The 27,078-nt window shown below is 42.7% G+C and overlaps 1 protein-coding gene across 1 annotated transcript; it reads right to left on the bottom strand.

Moving 5' to 3' along the window:
* Window positions 1-7,571: 7,571 nt before the first annotated feature.
* Window positions 7,572-17,505, bottom strand: LOC311353638 (thiamine transporter 2-like; the record flags this gene model as incomplete). Its single annotated transcript, XM_084473541.1, has 5 exons — window positions 7,572-7,721; window positions 8,091-8,277; window positions 8,779-8,971; window positions 14,156-14,927; window positions 17,314-17,505. 5 exons carry the CDS (start codon window positions 17,503-17,505, stop codon window positions 7,572-7,574), a joined length of 1,494 nt encoding a protein of 497 aa, XP_084329667.1.
* Between the last annotated feature and the right edge of the window lie 9,573 nt (window positions 17,506-27,078).

The raw sequence follows: 27,078 nt of genomic DNA on the forward strand, positions 1-27,078 counted from the left end.
TTGGTATTCTGTACAGAAAAGAATCGTTTTTATTGAACCATGACACATAAACATCTCTATTGATCTCCACTTTGCCTCTGAGTTGTCATTTAACCAGGTACGTATGTGCTTCATTTGCGCTGCCATATAGTAATGCTTCAAGTTTGGGAGGGCAAGTCCCCCCCTCTCTTTGGGCATTTTCAAAGTCTTCATCTTAACTCTAGGTTTCTTATCATCCCATATAAATTTACCAATCATTGTATCCCAGATTTTGAAAGTGTTCACACATATATATAGTGGTATTGTTTGAAATAAAAATAAGAAACGAGGGAGTACATTCATTCTGATTGCATCTATTCTTCTACCCAAAGACCATATAGCTAATTTCCACCTATGCAGATCCTGTCTAACATGTGCTTCCAAGTCTTTGTAATTCAGCTGATACAGTAATTTATTATTCTCTGGTAGCACAGTTCCTAGGTACTTTATTCTATCCCTGTCCCACTGCCATGGGTAGTTACTCTTCACCTCTCTACTTACTGGGGCTCCTAGAACCATTGCTTCACACTTCTGTATATTTAGTTTATATCCTGACACATTACTATAATTATCAATAACCTCCATAAGAGCTGGTAGTGATTTTTCTAGATTTGTAAGATATAAGACCACGTCGTCCGCGTATAAAGCCAATTTATGAGATTGCTCTGCTACTTTCACCCCCTCGATTTTGTTTGTTGCTCTGATACATGCTGCCAGGGGTTCAATACAGATTGCAAAGATCAGAGGAGATAGGGGATCTCCCTGTCTTGTTCCCCGTTGTAGTTCAAAACTATGCGAGAGAGTCCCATTTACTCTGATCTGTGCTTTTGAACTACTATACATAGCATGGAGCCATTTGATAAAGGTGTCATGAAAACCAAATCTGCTACAAGTTTCAAATATAAAAGGCCATGACACCCTGTCAAAGGCCTTTTCGGCATCCAGGGTAAGAATCAGCGTTTGAGTGTTCATTTTCTTTGAGAAATCTATTATATTCAATGTTCGTCTTACGTTATCTGATAAATATCTATCTGGGATAAAACCAGTTTGGTCAGGGTCTATAATAAATGGGATGATCTTTGATAATCTATTTGCTATAATGCTGCTTAGCAGCTTCTGATCCACATTTAATAAAGTTATGGGTCTATAGGATCCACAACTTGTAGGGTCTTTCCCTTCTTTATGTATGACTGTAACTATTGAGTTACGCCATGTATTTGCCCACTGACCGTGGTTTAGTGCCCAATTGAAGGCTCTTTCCAAAACTAACAGTAACTCTTTGCTAAATTCTTTATAAAATTCCCCTGTAAAACCATCGCTTCCTGGGCATTTGCCGTTCTTTAACTTTTTTATCACCACCATGATCTCCTCTGGGGTAACTGCTGATGTGATGTTTGCATTTTGTTCCACTGTTACTTGCGGTAAGTTTATTCCAGATAGATACTCCTTAACTCCGTTTTGCTGAGTCAAATTATTGTCTGAACTATACAATTGTTCATAATATTTAGCAAATTCATGTGCAATATCCCTCTTGCCTTTAACCATTACGTCCCTAGTTTGATTTTTGATTGCTACTATATTTGATTTTTCCTGTTGTTTTTTTAATTTATAGGCCAAATTTTTCATTGCTTTTGCCCCGCTGTCAAAATATTTCTGTTTTGTAAAAACCAGAGCTTTCTCTGCTTCCATAGTTAATAATCTATCCAATTCATTTCTAAGTTTATTTAAAGATTGCAGATCAGAACTACAACCTGTCTCCTTATGCTTAGATTCTAATGTCTTAATTGATTGTTCTAATTCCTTTGTTCTTTTCTCCCTTTCTTTCTTCTTGTATGAAGCAAATGATATAATTTCCCCTCTCAAAACAACTTTCATTCCCTCCCACAGTATAAGTGGGTCTACTTCTCCTGTATCATTAATCTCAAAATAATTTTTGAGGGCTAATTTTATTTTAGTCTTAAAATCATCTATCTGTAGCAGGGAGTTGTTTAACCTCCATGTCTTCTGACCTTTCTCTAAGTCGAAGTTCAATTTTAAAGATATCAGAGCATGATCAGACAATGTAATTTCCTTTATGTGACATTCTGCAACCATTGATATGTGGTTCTTAAACATGAAAAAATAATCAAGCCTTGAATATTTACAGAAAGATTTTGAAAAGAAGGTGTAGTCTCTCTCTTTCGGATGAAGGGCTCTCCATACATCTGTCAGCCCTATTTCTTTCATAGCTCCTCTCATTATTTTGGCTGCTTGGTTTGAACTATGTAGTCGAACACTTTGTGTATCCTTACTTGGGTCCATTATGAGGTTAAAGTCAGGGTTAGAGAATTTGGCCCGCCAATGAGACAATGAGCTAGGACTGTGCGAGCCACGTGTGTGAAAACACACACTGTAACACACTTCTTTGTTATTTGGATAACTGTTCTGCTGTTGGTATTATGGCGCATAACACGCAACACAATAACGCAAGCTTGCGTAAAACTCCCATTTGGTAAAAAGACTAGACTAGATTTCCACAACGAGACTCGTAGTGGGGGTTTTCTCGGCCATGGTTGATAAGGAATTGGGAACCGCGACATGGAGGAGACAGTGATTGTTGCCTGGGATTGTCCGCCGGAACCCTGCTGCCCGCTGCCCGTGGTGGTGCCTCGGCAGCGGGCAGCAGGCAGTGGGCAGCGGGGCTTCAGGACTCCCGCCGGAGCACCCGGAGTGTTCAGTGTTCCACTGTAAACACTAGCGCATGGTACCGTGGTCGCAAGCTGCTCAGGGCCACACCCCCACCCTCCACCTTCACCCGCCTCTAAAAAACGGCACGTTTGTGGAAAGCTCATTGTTGGACTGGCTCGTAGTGGCTGTAATTCTGCACCAAGGATGAATTTCTTGAACATCTTAAAATACTGTATTAGGGGCCCACTAACACCTACATAAAAGCATCCTTAAAGTAGCATGCCATGGGATCTTTAACTAATATTGGTTATTTCAAACTTCAGTATTTAAAACAGTCAATTTAGCCTGGTTTCCGGTCCCAAACTGTTGTAATCACACATGAGCTCGCTCCAACCTACATGCGTGAATATGGCAGCAGAAATATTACTTCCCAAACAACCCCTCCCTTTTATTAGCCCTCTGCAATATGGCCATACATCATACTGGTGAGAGTCAAGTGATTCCTGTCTGACATCAGCCAGGAGCTATTAAATGTGTGGTGTCTGTTGATATTATAACAAATAAACAACATGCTGATAATGTGGAGGGAGAGAGGTGTGTTGAATTTCCTCTTTCTTCTTGAAGGTGAGTTGTCATATCCAAAATTGAAAGGCCTGTTTCATTGAATGGGTGTACTGTAGATGTGCGTATGCCTTTTGTATCAATGTGGACAGGGCACATAGAGTGCATGAGACTCTGAGGAAATATGATGTTATATCAGTGGGATAGGGTTGTGTGGTTAGAGTGTCAGATAGAGGTGAAGAGCTGGGCATGGTTAGACCAAACAACACACAGCTGCGATACTGCCATCCATTTTACTGTCAGATTGACCTGTGGGCCTACATAAACACTAGGATCTGACTTTTCATTCCCGCTTTCTACCTCTCTTATTTCCCTCTCTCTTCCTTCCCTGTCTCTCTCTCTTTCTCTCTATCTGTCTCTCTATCTATCTCTTTCTCTCTTGCTCTCTCTCTGTGTTTTTCTATCATTGTCTCTAAACAGATTGGGTCCAAGCTTGAATATAACACAAATAATTAAAACTTTGTGTGTGTGTGTGTGCGTGTGTGTCCATCAACGATGTTCACTCTATTTTTATAAATAGCTTCAGATAAGGTCTGTAGACCGATGTGCTATCAGTCTGATGTGATTGTAAACCAATTGTTTATAGAAGGTGTGGCCGACTATGCCTAGAATGTTAATGATGTCAGGTCAAATATAAGAAAGTTTGTGTTTCGTTTCCATAAACAATCTTTAATATAGTCTGTGTTTTAAGTATGTATGAACGGCTGCCAGAAGCCATTATTTTGACTACAAAGTTATGAAAATGTGTAAATTTCACTTGTAGAGAACCATCTTCTTGAAGAGAACCATCTTCACGAGAGGCATGATTATTACTTTGAATCATCAACTGTCACTTTGGAGTCTCATTGAAAGCTAAACTCCTTTTTATGGCTTGTTTGTATAATATTGTAATATCCTACTCGTGTTTGTATACCTTAACTGAAAGGTCATTTATGTGACGCACACACACACACCCACACACATACATACAGGCACACACACACACACACACACACACACAGGCACACGTATACACACTTACAATAAAAGCACTGACACCTGCAAAAAGCGAGCACACAGTGCAGCAGAAGAAACTGAAGTGTTTTTTATCTGAAAACAGCAATCAGTCATCAGCCCGGCTCTCGTCCAGTTCCCTGTTTAGCCCCCCAGCATGCAGGACCAACCAAGGCACTGTTGAAAGGGATGTGTACTGTAAAAAGTTGCTCAGGATCCCTCTCTCTGCTCGATGTCCAGGGGTACTAAGGGCGTTCTGAAAGTAACCAAGAGCCATTATAATTCTGGTAGAACAAGAGAGTGTAATTGTACTACACAGATTACACTTCCAAGTACAATCAACTGTTTGTGTGTGTGTGTGTGTGTGTGTGTGTGTGTGTGTGTGTGTGTGTGTGTGTGTGTGTGTGTGTGTGTGTGTGTGTGTGTGTGTGTGTGTGTTATGGATAAACACACACACAGTGGCAGTGGGTCAGTAGGGGATCTGACTTGAGCCACAATTTCAGAATTGCAATTTGTCACTGGATCACAAGTAGTTCCCATTCAGATCCCGGTTACAACAAATGTCACCACCATAAGGGGCGTAGTGTCTTGCATCAGGACTTGTGTGGTGGCTGTTGACGGTGTTCGACGTCCGGGCCATGTTCTGGGTCTTGATGTAGTACGATATGATACAATATGACTGTTAGTTTGAGTTTAGCTAGATTGTAGTATTGTTACAAAATACAAACATCTGTTCTCTGGACCTCTTTTTTTCTTCACCAAACAACTTTCTCCGGATGTGAGATGAGCAATCCCGTTATCCAGAGAGCTTTTCTCAAAGTAACTCCAGTCTTCGCTTCCTTAACATCTCCTTTTGTGTCTGCAAAATCCGTAAGTTCCGCACCATCTAGAAGGGCAAAGTGTTTCATATAACTTATTGATGTCTATAGTTTATTTTTATATGTTGTCGTTCAACTTTAACCAGTTTCACAAATATGTTCAAGTATGATTTAATATTTCATAAATAATACAATAATTATTGTAGACTTAAAGGCTCCTTTTCCATTACATAACTTGCGATGAATTAATATGAGGGAAAATAACAATACAAGTAGCTTTAAAGATGAAGGAAATCTCTTATTTGCTTGTTCTTCTCTGGGTTGTTATGGTAGTGACCAGCAGTCTCTAGCAGGTTTTACAAAGTATTGTATGTTTGTCATAAGGCTTGTCCTTGCTGTGGTTCAGTTGAAATGAAGCAGTTTGATCTCCTGTTCCTGCTCTAGAACATGTTTGGAATGTCAAAACATCATGATACCATGACTCAGTTAGGTTCGAATTTTCTTTGTAAACATGGAAACAAAGGCTTTATCTAAGATCTTAAAAAAAACATTAAAATAGGGTAAGAAAGAAAATAGGGTTAATACAGTAAATAAATAGTACTGATTTCATACATGATATATATACAAATATCTGAAAAATATGTATTTACTGTATGTACTTTACCAATGCGATAATAAAGCCCTGACTGTGCTTAGTTTACATTTATGAGACATTTGACCTGATGTATTCATAAAAACAAACATACAACCAGTTACCAGAATAATGGTTAGTTACATATGGTGACCATCGTTTTCTTTTAACATCAGCTATCATCGTACAATAAAACATTGTGGGTATACATACATCAATTCAATAATAATAAGAAAAACAACTGTACCTACCCACTCGCATGCAGGCCAGCACCCACATGCATGTAGGCCGAGACAAAGTAACACATGCGGCCTTACCATATACACACTTTGACACACCAATGCAAGGGCACCCACAAGCACATGGACATTCAAACAAACACATAATCCCATCTGCTACTCTGAAGATGTCTCTACGGAATTCTGATCAGCTTATTATTGTCATCCGGATTGATATGAGTCAGACATGACAATTCACATACTGTATGTCCTGCACTATTTTTATACAAGCGCTTCCCTGATTTACAGCCTGTTTAGGGTTAGTAAACTGAGATAATTGATGATCTGTCTGCTGTTCTGACATATTTTCTCTCTGAATGCCTGGTAGAGTCTGTCTGTCTGGCTGGATGTGTTATTTTCAAGGCTGTTTTTACACAAAGTAATAAACATATGTGTGTGTGACACCAACAAGGTGTCTCCAGAGCCAGGGAAAGCTTCACCAACAATTTGATTATCCACATCTTATTCCAAGAAGAAGCATGCATAAGATATGCTTAGCCACTGACAATCAGGTACTCACGCACACACACACACACACACACACACACACACACACACACACACACACACACACACACACACACACACACACACACACACACACACACACACACACACACACACACAACCACACATGAGTACACATGCACATATGTTCACGCAAGCACACACACACACACACACACACACACACACACACACACACACACACACACACACACACACACACACACACACACACACACACACACACAGACAGATAGACATTGTTCCTCAATGTTTTAGTCCATTGTGCTGTGTGTTTGTCCTCCATGCTTTAGTCCATGTGTTGTTTCTCCCCTTCCATCTAAAGGACCACAATGGAAACAAGCCTTTGGGCTTTATTGTGTTTTTTTTATACTTTTGAACACTTTTTGTTAATTTTTGTACAATAAAGTTTTCATTCATTCATTCATTCATCCATCCACACACTGTTTTTACTTTGATTCCTACAGCTAGCTTGTACTTAAGAGTGTGCAGACTGATTAGAAGCTGAATTTAACTAAATGGTTGTGTGATACAAAATATTTATATATATAATATATAACAAATTTAAATACAAAAATATTGATTGATCAACTCAGTATGGATTTCATGTAGAATATAAAACAAATAAACCAAGTTATATGTTTTAATGTACCATATTACAATTGTATTGAACATATAAGATACATCCACGTATTTGCATTTGAACACTCAAAACAAACCAACAAGCCCGGAGCAGTCCATCTCATTCTACATTATGCAGCCACTGAACTCTAGTGTCCATATACAGATATTACACCCCATGCTCCCTTTTTAGCACCGGCAACACTCGCTCCCGTTTCTCTCATAGATCCACGGTTTCTCTTCTTTCACTGATATCTTGCTCAACTGTACCATTCAAAGTACGTAATCCTGAAACTAGAATGAGATAATTATCATGAATGTTGAACCGTAACAAGGATGACGAGGACAATGATTGAAGTAATCAAACTTCTAATACCATTTTGCTTCAGTCACAGTTCAGATAGGCCCATGTGTGACCTCTGGCAATTGGTTGTCTCTCTCCGCCTGGTTCTCCTGGGAGCTGTGCTTTGCGTGGAGGACTACATACACACCTCTAACAACGAACAGTAGGGCCAGAACTCCAAAGAAGGCTGCATAGATCAAGAACTGGCATGAAAGAGGACAATTTTTTACCTTCAATAATGCATAGTCTACCTGCTCTGTCGCACTACAGAGAAGTGTAATGGCATTTATACTATTGACAACATTAATTATTTATATTATCTGTAATCACTGATTTAGCTTGTGTGTGAGTGTGTCTGTGTGTGTCTATGTGTGTGTGCGCACACACACACACACACGTGTGTATGCATGTGTGTTAGTGTCTCTACGTGTTTGTCTCTATGTGGCCAGCTGTTGAACTACACTACTTTCAAATGTCTTTGAAAGTGCACGTGTGTGTGTGCGTGCGTGCGTGCGTGCGTGCGTGCGTGCGTGCGTGCGTGTGTGTGTGTGCTTCTTATCTCGTGCACATACAGTATGTGCGTGTGATTGCAGCATGGGAGTGTGTACTTTAGCTACCTGGGAGGAGAGGGTGAGCCTCAGAGACCTGGTGTTGATGACCACACCTGTCAGTGCGGTCTGGAGGATGGTCCCCAGGAAGCTGTTCAGACCAAACACCAAGGCGTAGCGTTCCAGCCTCAGAGACTTGGCAATCTGGAAGCTAAAGGTATACGACTGCTCTCAAAGCTCTCAAAAGACAGAGAGGATGGAGAAAACCTTCTTCTGCTTTACGACATAGGTATGGAAAGGTGAGCCTCGTGAGGCTAACCGACTCATATCCACACACACATATATATATATATATATATATATATATGTTTCCCTCTGCAGAGGAGATTATGTTTTTGCTTTACTTCCTTAGGATTCAGCCATGCGAAAATAGCTAAATTGTCATTTATTTATATAGTCAAATTTTCTGGCTGTTTGCCCATATGTTGAATTCAATTGAAACGCAAACTTGAATATCTGGATGGTTTCCCAAGGCTAATGGATTTTCTTTTAAAAGCATGCACATGGATATTCTGTAAAATAAAAAGTAAATATAATAAAAATGCATAGCTGTATTGTCGAATAACACAATACATAATTTATGAAAACACAATGGATCATGAGAGCTGGTCAGACAGACTACAATTCCGTCACACCACCGCTTCAATCTTACGTGCACACGGTTGTGAGTTGCATGCAGAGAGCTTTGAAGAGGGCAAAGCAGGCGTAGGAGACCCAGATGTTATCAGTCAGGTTCATCAGGAACAGAGCGCCTGAGATCAGGGCCGTGAAACCCCCGAGGAACACCTCTCCCCACACGGCCCAGTCCAGAGAGATGTGGCCCACAGCGAGGGAGGCGGCCGCTCCTTTGGGGAAAGGAATACAACATGATTTTGCCTTCAAAATAAAATGTGTAGAAGCCTTCGCTATTATTTTGAAATTGTAGGCAATTTTAATACAGACAATTTTGTATGCAACTTTTTTCCAACGCAGCCAACACTTTTGTATAAATGCATTTGAAATTGTAAGTCAAGCCCATCCAACAGAGGCTAAATCGACCCACATAATTGTTGTTCTCTATGAATCAATTTCGTCTGTGGAACAAAGGCGAGAAAAACAAATTATGGCCGTTATTCATCTCATTTATTTAAAATAACACTATTAATGTAAAAGTGGAAAATAGATGACAATTCAATCATAAACTAGAACTGATGGCATTTACAAAAGGTTTTCACACCCAAACGAACCACCCTACCCCAGCGACCACCCTTTTTCCCGACAATTTGCAGTCAGTAGGGGGCAATGACATAAGGTTCCCTAAGCGATTCACTCGGAATCGCTTAGGGAACCTTATGTCATTGCCCCCTACTGACAGCAAATTGTCAATTTGGTAAATGAAACTTTAGAAAAGAGGCCAAACCCCCTCTTAAGGGGGATTGGACTCTTTTCTAAAGTTTAATTTACCAAATTGAATTTATTTAGACATGTCCATAGAGCAGAGAAATTGTGGGTCATTTGAGCCTGTGGTAAATTTTAAGACGATTTTTGATATATTTCCAAAAAATATCAATGGACAGCAAAATCTATCCGAACGGACATTATGGGTCCAAGAGGCAAAAATCGTCAGCATGCGAAATAAGGCCCACTCAGCCCTGGGAACGGCAGGGCTGAGTGTTTGAATGTGTCCGAAAATCATAGCACCCTTCATGGGCAATAGCTCCCAGATCTAAGTTACAGGAAGAAATAAATGTTAGAGAAATTGGCAAGCTGAAAAGTCAGAGGTTGAGATATGGGCCATCAAACTAAAATATATAAATATATATATAATATCCACTACAAATACAATAGGTATCCAACAATACTCTGTGAATACCTAATAATGATAAAATAAACAAGGGTGAAATAATCATTGTGAAACCCATTCAATGCTGGATTGGCAAGTTACACATTCACCCCACCTTTTAAGCAATTTATTTTTTATGTTATGTTTTATGGCTGAACTCTTGATTAAAGATGACGTCTGCATTTGATCTGGTTCTGCTGGGAATAAACCATTAAGAGCGCAGAGGTTTAGTCCCCTATAGGCTTATCATGTTGTTGGAATTTGAAGCTCTGTTCTCACCACTAGGTGGCGAAAAAGCTCAGCACATTAAAAGCGCCTCTGCTCAGATTGAATCAGTATTGATACAGAACACCTGTGAGACCGTGAGACTGTGGAAGGAAATTAGTTTACAACGATCAATGTTCCAATAAAGTAATTATTCACAGATTCCGCCCGTTCCGTTCTCCTTTAACCACATAAAGAACGAGGATGTATAAATCTATGAGAAACAATGACATTTTTCTGATTAAATGACAGGGAAAATTGAATAAGTAACGAGCATAATTGAGGAATCAACGCCCGCGTTCAACGGGAAAACGGCCCCCTGACATAAGCCTCATTTATCTGGTTGCACTTCAATGGGTTCACCACAAAACAAAGTCTATTTTCTTCAGAGAAACGTCATCAGCCCAAGCGGCTTTTCAACTTTCCCCCTGGCTCCAGTGGCGAGTTTATAGACACACATCGTGTGCTCAGATTAACAAGTACATTTGTAGAACGGTTCTGCAGAGAATGTACAGGCCTACCACAAAATGAATGACAAAGGACAAATATCGCGTCCGATATTCAGTCCACAAACTATAGGACAGTAAAGATATAAACAATAAAATAATTGTGTCAAAAAAATTAAATCTGTTCCATTTTGATTTGCAGTGTTCCAATCCTTTTACCAGCCAGATTTATTTGGACTGGGCATCCTCTGACTGGTAAAGCGGGGACCATCTCTGACTTGTTAACCATTCTTGCGCCTGCCAATTAAGCTCAAGTGTTATTGACGATCCACACGGGCCAACTGTGCAGAGGGGTGTTCCAAGAACGGAGGTTTAACAAACACAGAGTTAACGCTGAACTCTAGGTTGTCCGATCCTGTGCCGACTAACCCAGAGCTGTCGGTTCCACAGCACCGGTTATGAATTAGTTCAATCAACACGGGGTTGGTTAACACAGGGTTGTGCGCGTTCACGGCAAACCTATAAAGACGTGATGTATGGATCATGGAAATCCTGATCAAAATGGCGAAACGGGCCGCATATTTTACCGATCAAGGTACTAATTATTCTTTTTCCTCCCTCAGCAACTAAAGAATAAAAATGATGGAAGAAAAGTGTTGTTTTATTTTTATTTATTTAAATGATTTCTGCAAATGTGGTCTCGCATCCTTTGTCAGCCCTTACAAACATTTGCGAATGTGTTCCTCCTCAAGGAACGGGTAAAGTGGGGAGGCATCTCTTTGCGCAGAGTGGCTATATTGTGGAGGACGGCGCATGCAACAATTACATCGCATGCCCGTTCCGGACAAACTCTTAGTCCACGTAGGCATTGGAATCTGGACTTCAATATCCAGAATGTATTTTCAATCTTAACGCGGGTTCTGCTGTGTGCCAGGTTAAATGTTGTCTGTGGTCCAGGAGCGGGATTAGGGTACGGGGTGATGAGCGTCGGGAGGCATTGATACCCTCGATCTCCTAGGAGATCCCCATCGAATTGCCCTGCGATCAAATACAAACTTTGAGCTATCTTGCACAAGCACAACAATTATATGAGGTCTATGATATGTTCATAATGCAACGCACCCTGTTGAAATGTATTGCTCACATTGGATGTGTGCCATCAATGCACCCAATTACATTAGGAAATCCTGAAATATAACACCCAGATGAAAAGTCAACAAGGATAATTTCGGAGCCATTTGGGAACACTTAAAGTAGATAATGCTGATCTGCAAGTTGGTGAAACTCCATGAAGTTACGCAACAACCGCTTCAGCGCAAGACAGACGCACGGAGCGGCAGACGGTAGCTTTGCCTATGTGCTCAGCATCTCCTACACTGTACAAAAAGCTACCCGTCGCAAAAAAAACGGAAAGCTATGCAAATTGTTTGTAGTGAACTGAGGGCAGATCCACGATTGGTAACATTTGCAATGTAGGGTTGGAGAAGGCTATTTAAATATATCAAAGAATCACGTGAAAAACTATATCTCTCCAGCAAAAAGTCATCCGGAAAGGACAATATGTCGAGCCGTGGTCTAATTAATCTCTCTGTGAATTGCACAAATTATTTGCGCTCCGATATCAATAGGCGAACACGTAAAAGCTGCGATAAACGTGGGTTTAAATAGCCTACTCTGAGCAAAACCGGGTTATCTTCCAAACTTAACCTGCGCAAAACCTGCTCCGACCAGGTTTGATTGAGAGCATATGTTTCCATAGCAACTTACATGCCGTGGTCATTTTGGAACGGAAAACCTAGGGTTGCCGCTAACCCTGGGTTAACTTAGCTGGGTAAGTGATAAAACCGGCTTTGTGGAACACCCCTCTGGTCCGAATCGATAGCCCTTTTATTTTCTATCAGATAGTCAGTCACTCTCTAGATACTACAATCCTAATGAATCCACCTTCATTATGTTTTTTTTATTGGCCTGAATAAAATAAAGGCCTTCAACCGATTTTGAGAACTATGCGCTGTGTGTGTGTGTGTGTGTGTGTGTGTGTGTGTGTGTGTGTGTGTGTGTGTGTGTGTGTGTGTGTGTGTGTGTGTGTGTGTGTGTGTGTGTGTGTGTGTGTGTGTGTTTTCCTCTTTCAAGACAGCAGCCAATGGCAAAAAAAACCTTTAAACAGAAAGGGTTTGCAAAGCCATTAGCGTCTCTGCGGAGAGATGTTTTGAGTGGCAACAAAGACATACTCAGAAACCGCTCAACTAAATGGGTCGCTGTGTTCCCTTACTCCTGTGCCTATTATCCCCCAACCAAACAAACTTCTTCGATCTCCAGCCCTCACCAGTGCATCATTTGGTTTATTGTAACGCTAACAAGGGAATGCAATATCCGGGCCATTGAATGTATTTATATCTCAAATACACAGCGGACGAACGTACATTAAATCACAGTATACACTCGTGCAGGCCTCATCCGTATATTCTGGATTTCAATGTGGTAAACCATATGCATTTCGCTCTAGTTGTCTCTCCCAGGAGCACATCTTTACCAAGTGGGGTGTTGTGAGCATGGAATAGAGGGGACAATAAAGGTACTCTAGGGGGGGATGCTGCGGTCTCACTGGTGGAGGGAATCGGCGTTCCCCGATGAAAGACATACAGCTGGGTATGATTTACACCCGGTAATTGCCTGCAGTTTCTGGGGAATACAGGGAATGTATCCGCTCCATAATCAATAAAAAAAAGTGCACGGGATGGTAGATGGCAGCAGCTGGTTAAGCCATCTGGGGGCCAAGTGCAGGCAATTAAATGCTCAAATTAATATTGCTGTTATTGTCTAGAGCGGTGCAGGTGCCTGTGTAACGAGCTAATTGTGCAATACACAGTTTCTGTTTTTTATCATTGGACATATTTTAAGGTAATGCTTGGATGGATTGGGGTTTTGAGTTTTACATTCCAGTTTATGAGTACATAGTCAACATCCTAGAGGTGGGTGTTCTCCCTTCTGTTGGTTAGTTTGCACGGGAAAGCAGCTGAATTTGAATGAAGGGAACAACACTGTTAAAATTCTATAAAAAGTCATACAATTTCATAAATAGCAATAAATAATAAAAAAAACCGCCAAGTTACCATTGCCCCAAGTGAGGTCTTAAGTTTGCTTGCAATGACCTTATTTGTATTCCATTGTATTGCAAATACATCTCCTTTGGACTAAAGGCTCAGTTTTGGTCCCACGTCGACGCAACGCAAGGACCACGGCGCAGACGCTTCAAAGCAGTCGTGAAACTGTTTCGGCTCTGCGTCGGGTTTTACTGAGCGGACCAATCACAGCCCTTGCTGCTGCGGCTCCTCGACGCAAAGTTACCATTTTTGGGTGGCGCACGTCAGGCCTTTGCGGTGGACGCAAGGAAGGGTCAGCAAGGAAGTAAGGGCTCCGTAAAACCCCCTTGCATTGCGTCGACGTGGAACCATAATTAGAACTTTACCAGTAACTGTCAGCTTCCGGGGACTCACCCGACAGCGTCGCTATGGCGTCCACCGCTCCGTTGTAGGCCGTGAAGTTGTGCTGCGGCTGCTGATCCAGCCACAGCAGCTGGACGTAGCTCGACACCTGGTAGAAGCCGCACCTCCCCGCAGCGAACCAAACGCAGAAGAACACCACCGCCACGGAGGAGTAACACGCCACGCAGTCCGCCGCCAGCCTCCGCAGAGCTCCGCCTGTGCGCCGGACGGCGCGCAGCGACCGCGCCCGCACCCGCCCCCAGGGCCCGGCGGAGCAGCCGGGGTATTCCTCCGCGTCGGTGTCCGCACCGGAGCCCCCCCGCGTCTCGCTCTCGTACAGACTCCTGTGGGGCATGGGCAGGAAGAGCGCCACCGCCAGGGCGGCGGCCAGCGACGCCACGGACACGGCGAACAGGCGGCGCAACGCCACGGCGAACACGGACAACAGCAGCTGGCCCAGTGTGGCGCCCGCCGCGTAGCCCAGCAGCAGGGCGCCGCGCACGTGGCCCGTGGCGCTCTGGTAGCGCTGCGGCGGCACCAGGCTGTAGATGTAGGAGATGTAGGCCACGTCGGCCACCGAGCCCAGGCTGTAGACGAAGAGGGCCCCGCGGGCGCAGGCGGCGTCCCCGCGCGGGCCCAGCAGGAGGAGCAGGAAGGCCAGCAGGTTGCAGAGTGCCTGGAGGACGATGACGGGCTTGTAGCGCAGCCAGTCGGTCACCAGGAGGACCGGCACCAGGAGGAGGATGTTGGAGTAGGTCACCACGGGGTACACCTGGTGCGTCAGCTGCACGGCCGGATGAAAGGGGGGGGCTTTGTTTTACTCACTGCTGGCTTGACTAAAGGGTTCGTTATGGTTCCACGTTGATGCAATGCTATGCCCACGCAGTCGCTTTGACGCAGTCTTGAACCTGCTTTGGTTCTGCGTCGGGTTTTAGTGAGCGGACCATTCACAGCCCTTGCTGCTGCGTCGCCTCGACGCAAGGTTACAAGGCGCACGTCAGGCCCTTGTGGTGGACCAAGGAGGGTCCGCAAGGGTGTAATGGTCCCCTTGCGTTGCGTCAACATGGTACCATAACTAAGCCTTTACACTGAGGCATTTAGCAGGCCACTCTTTTATTCGAAAGGCTCACTAGTGAGGCTGAAAACAATCAAGGCAGCCGATTAAAATGGGAGCAGCTACATGAGGAGTCATAGCGCTGCACTACCTATTGGTGGGAGACTGGGGAGAGTGCAGGGTATAGTCATAGGAGAAAGAGATACATTGTTATTGTATGTGTCGTTTACTCATTCTCCTTCATTCAGTTCAGAATCTTGGAGGACCCTTCTTGACAGCAAAGTATTTCTTTTAATAGAGGATGATCATGAGAAGACACACTAGGAGCATTAACCAAGCATCTTATCAGAGACAATGGGTGTACATAATTGGTATAGGGTAACTTTCATATCATTGGCAGTAACAACAAAAGAAAATAAAGGTGAGGGGAGCGAGAGTTGAGAGCTGAATCCAGCAATGTCAAGAGAGCACAAGTTAATTAGCAATACACTATTGGGGGAAGTGGAATCGTCTGCAAGGATGTAAGACGACTAAAGGAATATACACACTAAATAGGTCATGAGAAAGGCATTGCCTCAGTATCCCTTTTTGAGGCTACAGTTACCATGCAAATGCTAACGAACATAAAATCACAATTAGAGAGAGGAAGGAAGATATCTCCAGGTGCATGGATAATTAATACAGAGGCCTTTTAAAAGAACTAGTAGGAAATTAAAAATTAATAACACAGGTATGAACAAGGATGCAGCAGTGCCTGTCGCTGCAGTGTTTTACATGTGTTACATGAGTCTTGCAGAGTGCATGCACTGGCCTTCGTAGGATACATCACAGTAGCAGACTTTTAAAGGAAGCCGGTGGCAGGTGAAGGCTATGCCTGTGCCTGTGCACTCCGTCATAGGCACAACCAGAGACATGAATAGACATGGGCCCATTCAGAGTTCAGCCAATGGGAAGTTTGTTACCATCCGCACAGGGGAAATGCTCATCCCGATAGAGGATGAGAGCATGTCCCCTCTGGGATTCAGTCATACGGCTCATTTCTTTGTCATTTACTATGAGGATCCTAATTACAAATTTCATATATATAAACTTGTTGTTGGGTTTGGGACGATATCTGGAACTTTCTGCACTAATATCCGATGGATTTCAATATCTGGTATAATAATTATAAATGTGTTTCCATTGAACGTTGTTAAATAAGTAGTTTATTAATATTTTGCATACTTCCACAACTACCAAGGGTTGAAATGGGTACACACTTCCAACATAAATTAGGAAGCGCACTTTGGTATGTGACTTTGTTTTGAATAAATTACTTTTATATCTTAGCCTTTAAATAAAATAAAAATACTTCTTGGGTAAATACAGTACACCCAAATAAATGTTAAAAAATATAATTGTTACGCATTACATATCCTCCCAGGGAAATAGAGAATTTCATTATGTCCTGTTTTCAAAGGCATCTAAAACGAGTGTTCAATTCTTTTGATATACTTTTCACAAGTACAACTCATTAAAGTTTTATTCCCAGAGAAGGATATACTATATAAAGAGCAATGTTCTTTCCAGACGGCGGTAAATAATTTGCCACTCAACAGACTTTTACAGATAAAAGCCCAACACTACTTTAAACTAAGGCTGCACAATAGACCTGTATTGGAAATACAGTATTGATACTGAAAGATAACCACAATATTGCACTAAATTAAAACTACGCTGTGATGTCTGAAATATCTATTCCCTTTTCCAAAATAATACATAAATACAACGATTTTCCTCCATGCCCAACACTATGCAATCCTTTAGTGCACAGTTCAACAGCTACCGAAAACAAAAACAGTTGATAATTGGTTCTATCTTCTATGCTTGGAAAAAACGGTTCCGCCTATAGCACACCTGACCAGCCCAGCTATTCCCAATACAGACGCGTGGCTTGCACCATGGTTTTTAAATGCTCCGGCCTACACGCCTGTACTTTAGGCATTCTGAGTAAGCGGATCCAGAAATCCATGACTCAAAATGTGGCTACAAAATTGTCCCATGCCACCTGTCTGTCTGGAGAGACTCTGTGAGAGAGACTCCCCTGTGCTAAGTAAAGCGCTGCGCTATAACACACCTGACCGGCAGTGAGGTTCTTGTCGGGCCCCGAGAGGAACTCCGTCATGAAGGGCTCGATGGGTCTCATCATGGAGCAGAATCCGTAGACAGAGAGCAGCGTGGTGGGGCCCGCCCAGCCTGCGCTGTGGCGCCCACGGGGGTTCCCGGTACGAGGTCCATCACGGCACTTCCACCACCAGAAGAACCCCATTGTGTCTCTTTCACTCTCTCTCTCTCTCTCTTTCTCACTCTCTCTCTCACGCTCTCCCCCTCTCCGCTGGTGTGCTCTTGGCGCTCCGCTGGGACGGGGCGTTCAGCGCCAGTCGAGAGTCTAACTCGGGCAGTTTAATCTATTGAGATATGGGGCCCTCAGATAAGGTCAAGGTGATACAGGCAGGGAACGTGGCGTCACCTGCGCTTTGCCACTGTGCCGTTGCTCTCTCCCCCCTCTGTTGTTTCCCCAGCCGTACGCTGCGAGACGCCCAACAATGTGAGACCGTTGAGGCTGTGAGGGGAAAATGCATTAGGATGAAATATGAGGCAGACTGGCCCCTGGGGTCCCAGGGAGGTTGTGATAAATATCGGCTGCCCCTCTTTCTCTATATACAAAGACTGTATGTATATATTATGATGAAAAATGTCCTCCATTGGATTTATATCAAAGGGAGGGCTGTGACTCATGTTGAAGGAAGAGTGTGGAGTGTGTGTGTGTCTGTGTGTGAGTGCACTTGTGTGTCAGTTTGTGTGCAAGTTTGTGTATTTGCTGATCATGCCTGTGAGTGCGTTGACGGTTGTGCATGCATGCTAACACGTGCGCACAACCTATGAGCCCATATAAGTGTGTGTCTGTGTGAGTGTGAGAGTATGCATATACATGTCTGTGCATGTGTGGCAAGGCATTCCTGTAAGTGCATTGATATCTGAGCACATGTAAATGTTTGCATATTCATGCGTGTGAGTTGTTTGAACTTTTTGCGATACATAGTGCGATACAGCCTTGCTCACGCACTAATCCCCAGAAGAGTGATGTTTGAATGAAAAGAATAGAGAGATAGCAGGCAATTTCTAAATATATAGTATTATATAATATTCAGTGTCAACCCAGGGATTAAAGGATTTTATTCTGTACCATGCAGTTGTTGTACCGTACGTGCTTTCATCTCACTCTGCGTCAATCACCTTATCAAGGTGTGTCTCTTCGGAGTTTATTCAATTGTTTTGCAGCTAATGCTGATGGTAATGCTAATGCATATTTTGAGGAAATCACAGAGGATCCCCTGAGAATGACAAATAATGTGTGTGCAGGAAATATCCAGCATAAGTGTGCTAGTGTATTCTCTCTCTCTCTCTCTCTCTCTCTCTCTCTCTCTCTCTCTCTCTCTCTCTCTCTCTCTCTCTCTCTCTCTCTCTCTCTCTCTCTCTCTCTCTCTCTCTCTCTCTCTCTCTCTCTCTCTCTGAAGTTCTTCTCTCAAGGTCAACAGGAAATATTTGTATAAAATAGCAATTTGAAGTAAAAACAATCTCAGTTTAAAAAAATGCCTTCAAGTAAGGGTAAGAGTACACACACACACACACACACACACACACACACACACACACACACACACACAGAATAATTTGAGAGAACAGACACAATGAGGTTCATCACAGTTAGATGGGAGGCTGAACTAAGTAATGGGACAAGTACTTAAGAATCCATTACCCAATTGCTGCCCCACAAATGATGTTCTTATCCTCTAGTCACACATTATATCATTACCAGCTAATTTCTTATATCTTACTAACTTTCCTCCATATTTGTAGCCTATATTTTTGCCCAGTATGCACCAGCATTAGGGCATTAATTATTAAAGGGAGGGACAGGTGGGACATTTTCCACATTTTGAAATTATATATTTGGTATGTCCCGACTGCTTTCCTCTTTTACCAGTTTTAAGCCGTGTTCACATCAAGAGCAAAGCAAATTTGAATTTGTGTTACTCGCATGAGTTTGACTGTGAAAAATGCAAGCGTTTATTTGTGCAAGGGACAAGGGGCTTCCCTCAGGTAAATTCCAGCAAACAGCAACAATCACTTTCTCCTCCATTATGCCGTTCAATCTGGACTTCAGGGAGTGAACACTGACAGGCTGTTACAACAAAGAATCAAGCAAAATTTGTGTAAAAGCTCAAATATTTGAACTTTTTGATTAGAGAAATATTAGTGTATCACACAAGTAGAATCACGCGAAATCCGCATGAACCTGGTTTTCGCCCCACGCCTTTCATCAATTGGCACTGCAGCTGTTTCCGGAAGATAATTTGCCTCTTTTCGCGTATTTGTATTGACTTTTTATGGATTCACGCCACACCTTCCCGTGAGTAGAATACATTTTGTGTTGTTGGTGTAGTGACTTCTTTTTACACATATTTCAGAATAAATAGATAACAAGACAATTGCTTTTGAGTTGGGAAGCATTTGATTGAACCCATTTTAAAATGTAATAAAACAAAACATAAACAAATGTAAAAGATAATTGCTTGTCCTTTGAATCAGCTCCAAAATACAATGCTTGTAAATAGCTAAATGTTACAGTGAAGGTAAGGCTGGCTATACAACTATTTCCTGACACATTTCTCTATCTATCAAAAAAATTACATAAAGTACTTCCAATGTATCCTTTCAATCAATATGCTTTCTCAGCTTGACCTTGACCTCTGCATTTGGGGTGTATGCTTTGTGCCTGCTGAATTTCTTGTTAGAATTACTTTGCTCTAAAAAATTCTAAAGTTCTTCGTCCTTGTCCATTTCTGCCCTCCAGCCCAGAAGAGCAGCGTTGTTTTCTTTGGATCACGTAAATCCACTTTTTCAATTATCTTTTCCAGTTAGCCAAGGTAAACTGGGTTACTCCAGCCTCTTAGATACATTCTCAAAGCCAGACCTGAGAGACACCTGGCCTTGCAGTCTGACGGTTGACGGTTGAGTGTCACCGAAGGAGACCATCTATTACTGTTTATATTTCAAACTCAGACAGAATAAAGGATTTAGCAAGGTTCCAACTCCAGCCTGATAATGGTGCTTTAATTCACATTATACAACACCTAGCCAAGCTGAAAAATAGGTTTCAGTGGTGGTAGTAGTGGTGGTGCGGGGTTTGTGTGTACACTGAAGCGATCATCTATCAGTTTATTTAAATCCTCCATTAGAAGGGTGGATACTAGATAAAGGTAGCTTTTCCACTCTCTAACCCATATTTATCATAATGGGTTTTGCAGTATGTGACAAAAGAGTTCAAAAACGGTCTGCCACCCTCTACCAAAAAGTTTGATCACACGCACACTTGCACACTCTATCGCAACTATTCAGACGCACGCACGCACGCACGCACACACCCTCACATATACAACTATTCACACACACTTATTCACACACACACATTCACAGACACAAACATACACTCTCTCTCTCACAGACACACACACACACACACACACACAACTAGTCACACACAACTAGTCACACACACTTATTCACACACACACACACACACACACACACACACACACACACACAGAGCAGCGAGAGCAAGAGAAAGTGTTTTTTCAGGTAAAACAGCACAGACATCATTGCTCCTTCATCAAAGGCCCTCTCTCTTATCCGTGTTCTGCTTGGGGTCAGCTTCATCCACTCATTTTGACCTCCTCACTGTTCAGTACACCAGCTCACGGTGGTGCTGTAAAAACGTTTTCAAATGAAAGAATTGCCATTGGCAAGTTAAGGTGGACTGCTATGGCGTTCAAAGTGCACTGGGGTGGCAATACCCAATTGCTCCACAGACCCACCAAGACCCAGCAGTTTGCTCCCCACACACCCAATCTTTTTTCTTTATTTCCTGCTATACTACCCCCACTTCCATCCTCCACCTGTTCCTAAAACTGCCAAATCAAAAGTGTGAGCTGCAATCGGGGGGGGAGGGGTCAACTTTGAAACACACTGTGAGAACATTTAATTGGTTGGGGTATGTGATATAAGGGGTCGTTTTGTGAGGTTCAGATATGGCTTTTGTTCATGTTGTTCGTGGGCCGTTGCAGCAGAAACACTACCCCCAGTGTGCAGTGCTGATAAGCCGTCGGGAGTTAAACAGGTTTTTGTCCCCCTCCATCTTCTCTGACCCCCTTTAAGGCAGGGCTCGGCTTTGCTTTTCAAACGAGCATCATAGTACACATGTGCTTGCTGTGCATGTGGTGCTATATTTTATGACAAAAAAGCAGCTGCTGTTAAAGAACATCTTCTCACCCAGCGCACACACGCACATGCACACATACATACCTACACAACTATTAACAAATAACAAATAAAATACGCTACTTAAATGCTTTTTAATAAATGTAATATATAACATGTATGTTATATATTACGATGTATTATTGACATCGAAAATTTATTTAAACAAAATTTTAATATGTAAAAATCTGTATGCTGTCATTTTTTGCAAGAATAACACACACTTATCTTTTTTGCAGTGAAGATCGTCATTAATGGCGCGCACATTTATTTTGAATTGTCTGTACCACCAGATGGCGCTCTTCATTCACAGCATAACTCACCCCAATGACGTCACACAGCCCAGCACAAGTCTCCTCGACACATTGGGCTGATGGCTGACTTCTGACGACTTTGACAATACATCTACTGCCGCAAAATTTGTCAGGGCCGTCAGAGGAGCAAAAATGACTGACATTCCGATAGAGGAAGACAGAGAATAAAATTTTCAAAGCCAGCTGTCCCCTTCTATATGGCCGTCTGTTGCTTGGGTCTAATTGGATAATTGGATTTGAGTACTGGTTTGATTGCCAAATGTTTTCTCCCGTATGTTTTAAATTTGAGTAATTCGTTTTTAGGGGGCATTGCAGTTCTTAAAAATAAATATGGCTATTGTTTATACAAATTATAACAAAATGATTGTCTCATTGTTATACATACGTGATCACAGATAATGTCTAAATCTCCCTTCTATAGCCCTTTTTTAAAGAAGTGAGATTCATTGGAACAATATATAGCCTATATATGAGCTATCTTCTAACAAGTGAGGTGAAAAATAAAGTAATACATGACCGAAACATCAGTTTCTGCCTTGTTGGATTACAGCTAAGGTTGTCTGACATTTGATACAGTAGGCTACAATAAAGGATACTGTCTTATATTCTGCTATAAAGCGTGAAGGGTCATGATTTAACGCAGCTTCTGTTTACTTCGAAAACATTTGTCTGCAGTATTCTATTGCAGGAAAGAAATCTAGTCAAGTCGATCTTGCACATGACTACAGTTGCGAAATGTCATGTTCCTCTTAGGACGTTCTCTCTCCCTGCAGAGTGATCGATATCAGTGAAAAATAAATAGCCAGGGGGTATTTTAAAAAGTGTACGATAAGATTCATACAGTAGAGTCCTGATGTTGCAGTGGTGAGTCAAGCCGAGCTGTTTTCTCGCCCCACATTCTGTCAATCACCCACAAATATAGAAAAAGTGGTAATATTAATTAGAAAGTAGTCATGGCTGACTGGCTGGTGAAAACCTTCCTGTTTGGACTTCAATAACATCTTCCTCTGATGCACCGTCGCTGTCTTGACTCCGTTGGAGCCGCTGCCATGGTGATGAAGCTGGTGTATGTGGGAAATTTCATTTTGTGAAGAACTATGAAAAAATAAAAAAATAAAAGCATGTTGTGATGAAGGACCATAGACCATTATTCGGTCTGAAAAGACGGAAGACTTGGAATGGCAAATACCAACACGTCAAAGGCATTGTTAAGCCTCAAAATGAACTAATCCAAAAGTATCCGGATTAGGCCCACACAGTGCTGTTCAAGGTGAATAAAGTGAATATCACAACATAGCTTTTTGAAGTGGATTTTTATATATTAAACCCACGGTACGATGGATGAATATGTTTTGAGTTTTCTCGAAGTAGGCTTAGAATTAGAATTCACTGTGCAGGTTCAAACCTGGACCTTTGTTTGAGCACAGGAATTTCTGGAATACTGATTTCACCAGCACTTTGTCAAATGTGTTTTGAACCTACAGGGATCCTAATTTCCCTACATGAACATAATTTCATTGTGCTATATCCTATCTGTTGCTCAACGCCACCTGACTTGCGCTCTCTGAAGAAGAAGAATCTGTCTTGTTTGAGTGATGGGTCTTAAAGTGTTGTGAATGTGACCATAATTACCTTAGCCCTCACCCTGGTATGTAGGCAATGTATTTTGTTTAAGCGTCTGTCATCCTATCGTTAAGGGGTTTGGTTCACTGGTCTGACATTGAATATCCTTGTGCCATAACCTTGTAAACAGCCACATTCCGAACATTACATAATAGAAAATACAGAATACTGCATATATAACAGAATATCAAATGTATTGTCAGTGCTTCTTTGACTATAGCCAGATGACCCAAAGCATTGTCTTTATTTTGCTTATAGAAGGTGTATGAGAATGACTTTATACACAAAGGGATTATTTTCAAGGGTAGAACACTTGAGTAATTGAAGGCCGCGAGTGTTGAAGTGCACTTTATGAGTACAATAATTATTACGTATTTCCATTTTAGTTGAACTTTCTATTCACTATATTTCAAAGCGAATGCTACACTTATTTCACTTATTCCGCTCATTTAATTGAAACTAGTTAATATATTCACAGTTAATAGTCAGGATAAAAGAAAAAAAAGATAAATGTAAACAATTTTGGTTTACAGCAGCTGGCTAACCATCTTTTATTGTTGAGCCTTGTTTTATTTCCAGAATATCCTGCAGTATATATCTGTATCTCTCTATATATCTGAGACAGGGAAAGAGAAAGGGAGAGAGAGCAAAAGAGAGACACACACACTGTCCGACTGTCGAAGCCCATTCCCCGACAGCTGTGGTAGTTTGTGCCTTTGTGAGATCGCCCCACTTCTAATGTTGTCAGCTCTCGTTTCCTACACAGCCCAGGCCACAGCCTTGGCCCTCCAAGTCTCACTGAACTACAGTGTTTTTTTTGTTTTTTTTGTCGTCAAACCCTACTACTACTTCATATTTCCACATGGAAGGAAACATCGGTTCAGAGTTTCGCCTCAAAACTCAATTATTACTTTAAGGTGCTGTAGGTTGGGTCTCCCTCTGCTCCCTCCCTCCCACCATTTAAAAGCATTTCAAATCATGCTGTAATTGACAGGCAAGTTGGTTCACTCCCTGAACCAATCAGCGAAGAGATGCCCTGAAATTGGAATAGTCTCTCATCAGAGGCAGGTGCGCAGTCCAATCAAAACAGATATCCTCACAGCGCATTTCACTCTGGCTATCACACAGAGTTGTGAGGACCCAGGCCCCTGAATCCATGTGCTGGACAGCCTGGACACCACAACATGGAGAGCCAGCCTAGCCACAGTGCTTTCCAGAGCATTCTCCAGCTGGCTAATGGCCCGTTCGCCTCGAGTCCTCCATCACAGATGAGTGCTGCATGTCTGTACAGGGGGATGGCAGGGGTGGTGGGTGTGGGGTGCGGGGGGGGGGGGGGGGGGGGCTGGCGTTGGTGGAAAAGCTGTCACATCAGCACCCTCTTCACATCTTGTCAGAGTAGTGGCCCCCGTTGCCCTCATCCAATATCCAGGACCTCTCCCCTCTCTCTCACTCTCCCTCTTTCTTGCTCCCCCTCGCTCTCTGTCTCTCTCTCTGCTTCTCTCTCGATAACTCTCTCGATCTGTCTCTCGATCTCTCTCTCTCTCCCTCTCTCTCAGCGAAACCTGTGAAGAGCCCTGACTTCCATTAATAGGGTTTGAGTGTGCATGTTATGTGTGTATGTATGTGTGTTTGTGTCTAGGTGTGTGTGTGTGTGTGTGTGTGTGTGTGTGTGTGTGTGTGTGTGTGTGTGTGTGTGTGTGTGTGACAGAGTGAATACCCCCCATGAACCACCCTATATTTCTGGATAATGGCACCACTGTGTTTTGTATTTCGTACATCCTCATTCCATCGACCTCTGCAGTCTCCTCTTCCTCCTCCTCCTCCTCCTCTTCCTCCTTGTCCTCTGTCTTCATTTGGACAGCCCTCCTCTCTCTGTCTCTCTGCCAGTGACACATCCAGCATTGTGGGAGAGTAATTGTGGAGCACTAGACAAGAGGATTAGTTTTACTTGTCGGGCGGATGTTTTCTCCTCTCTCGCTCTCTGTCTGTCCCACTCCCTCCCACTCTCTGAATCTCTCACTGTCCGTCGCTCTCTCTGACTCTCTGACTCTCTCTCTGACTCTCTCTCACCCTTCCTCATTCCTTCCGCAATCAACTATTCAAATTGTGTTGTAGCGCACCCTGATCACCTGGGGGCAGGGGTGGGGTTGGTGGCGGTGGGCTTCAGAACACCAGCTGTGTGTGGGGCGAGACCCCCACTGGATGATTACATCACAACATGGTGGAATCACTTGAATGACCGATCCCAGACTGCCCACTCCCCCTCCCTCCTTTCCCTGCAACAGCTGCTCCGAAAAGATAATGTTTTGGACCATGAAAGCAACCAGTGAAATAAAACCCATGTGGAGTAGCCTGATAGAGGTGTAGGTGTGAAGGTGATGTAATAATGTTGCACACGCAACACCCCTGTGACCAGTTGTCCTCTGTAACCTCCTAATGAAGATCTGGATTCAGCCTTTGGCTTCTTTGTTGTTGTGGCTTTGGGCTTGCTCTTGCATATCAAATACGGAATACGGCAAACTTTGTGACCTTTCCAAAGGATGCACGGAATTGTAGATAGAACCTGGCGGCGGGGGGGTGGATATCCAACGACGTAGACAAAGAGCTCACACAAAGAAGTTTTCTAGGAAATGTGCCTGCAATTTGTAATTATTTACCCGCTTCTACAAGTGTGGTAGAAATCCTCCCTCCGTCTGTCCGCTGGGATTCACTCAAACAGGTCAGCGAGTCATAATCTATTTTGAATTTTAGATATCTGACAGATACATTAAATAAACAGAATAAATCTGAACAAATGTCTGCTACCGTGCGCTTGAATCAGGCATTAGGTTTTCTAATTGAAGGGAAGCTTGTGACAAAAGGTCAAACACAGCTACGGGCAGATAAATTCAAATAAAAATGACATTAATTAAATATAAGCTTGACCAGGAAGAGGTGCAATGTCAATTGCTTATTTCTGATGACCTTGCTGTTTTTTTCCCCTTGTCCCAATGCGTCTGAATCCCTCCATTTGAATCAGACATATTCATTAATATTAACACATGCTATATTATTGTCCATGGTCTTTCCACAGTGGGGGAAAAATAATGGAAAAGCTTTGATTTAATCACATGTTTTATTTTCAATCATTTCAATCACTCTCTAATAATACCTTTTCAGAGTCTGTGCTCTCCATGTATATCATAGATTTCTTTCATGAAATGATCAAATAAAAAATCCAATTCCAATATGTATCCCGAGGGGCCATTATGAGTGTTGCAAAGAGCTACTTACCCAGGAAAGTGGAGGGTCCATCGCCCTCGCCAAAGGGATCAATGCCAGCCAGGGTTAAGGAAAACGTCTCGGCCTTATCTCAACGGAGGCCTGTCCCGTTGAGACACCCCAGCCAATGAGGCCGTGGGTGCTGCTTCACACGCACCCAAGACACCCAGGGGGGGCGGCTGGGGGCTGGGGGGAGGGGGGGGCGTCAGACATCATGAACTTGTAATGTCTCATAGTTTGAACTTTATACTGCGCAGCGACGCGGTGCTAACAGTTCGGCGGCAGAACAGCGGAGCCCCGCACCTTGGAAAAACTTCTTAGAG

The sequence above is a fragment of the Micromesistius poutassou genome (assembly GCF_964030765.1).
Source record: "Micromesistius poutassou genome assembly, chromosome: 9".
Lineage (NCBI taxonomy): Eukaryota > Metazoa > Chordata > Actinopteri > Gadiformes > Gadidae > Micromesistius > Micromesistius poutassou.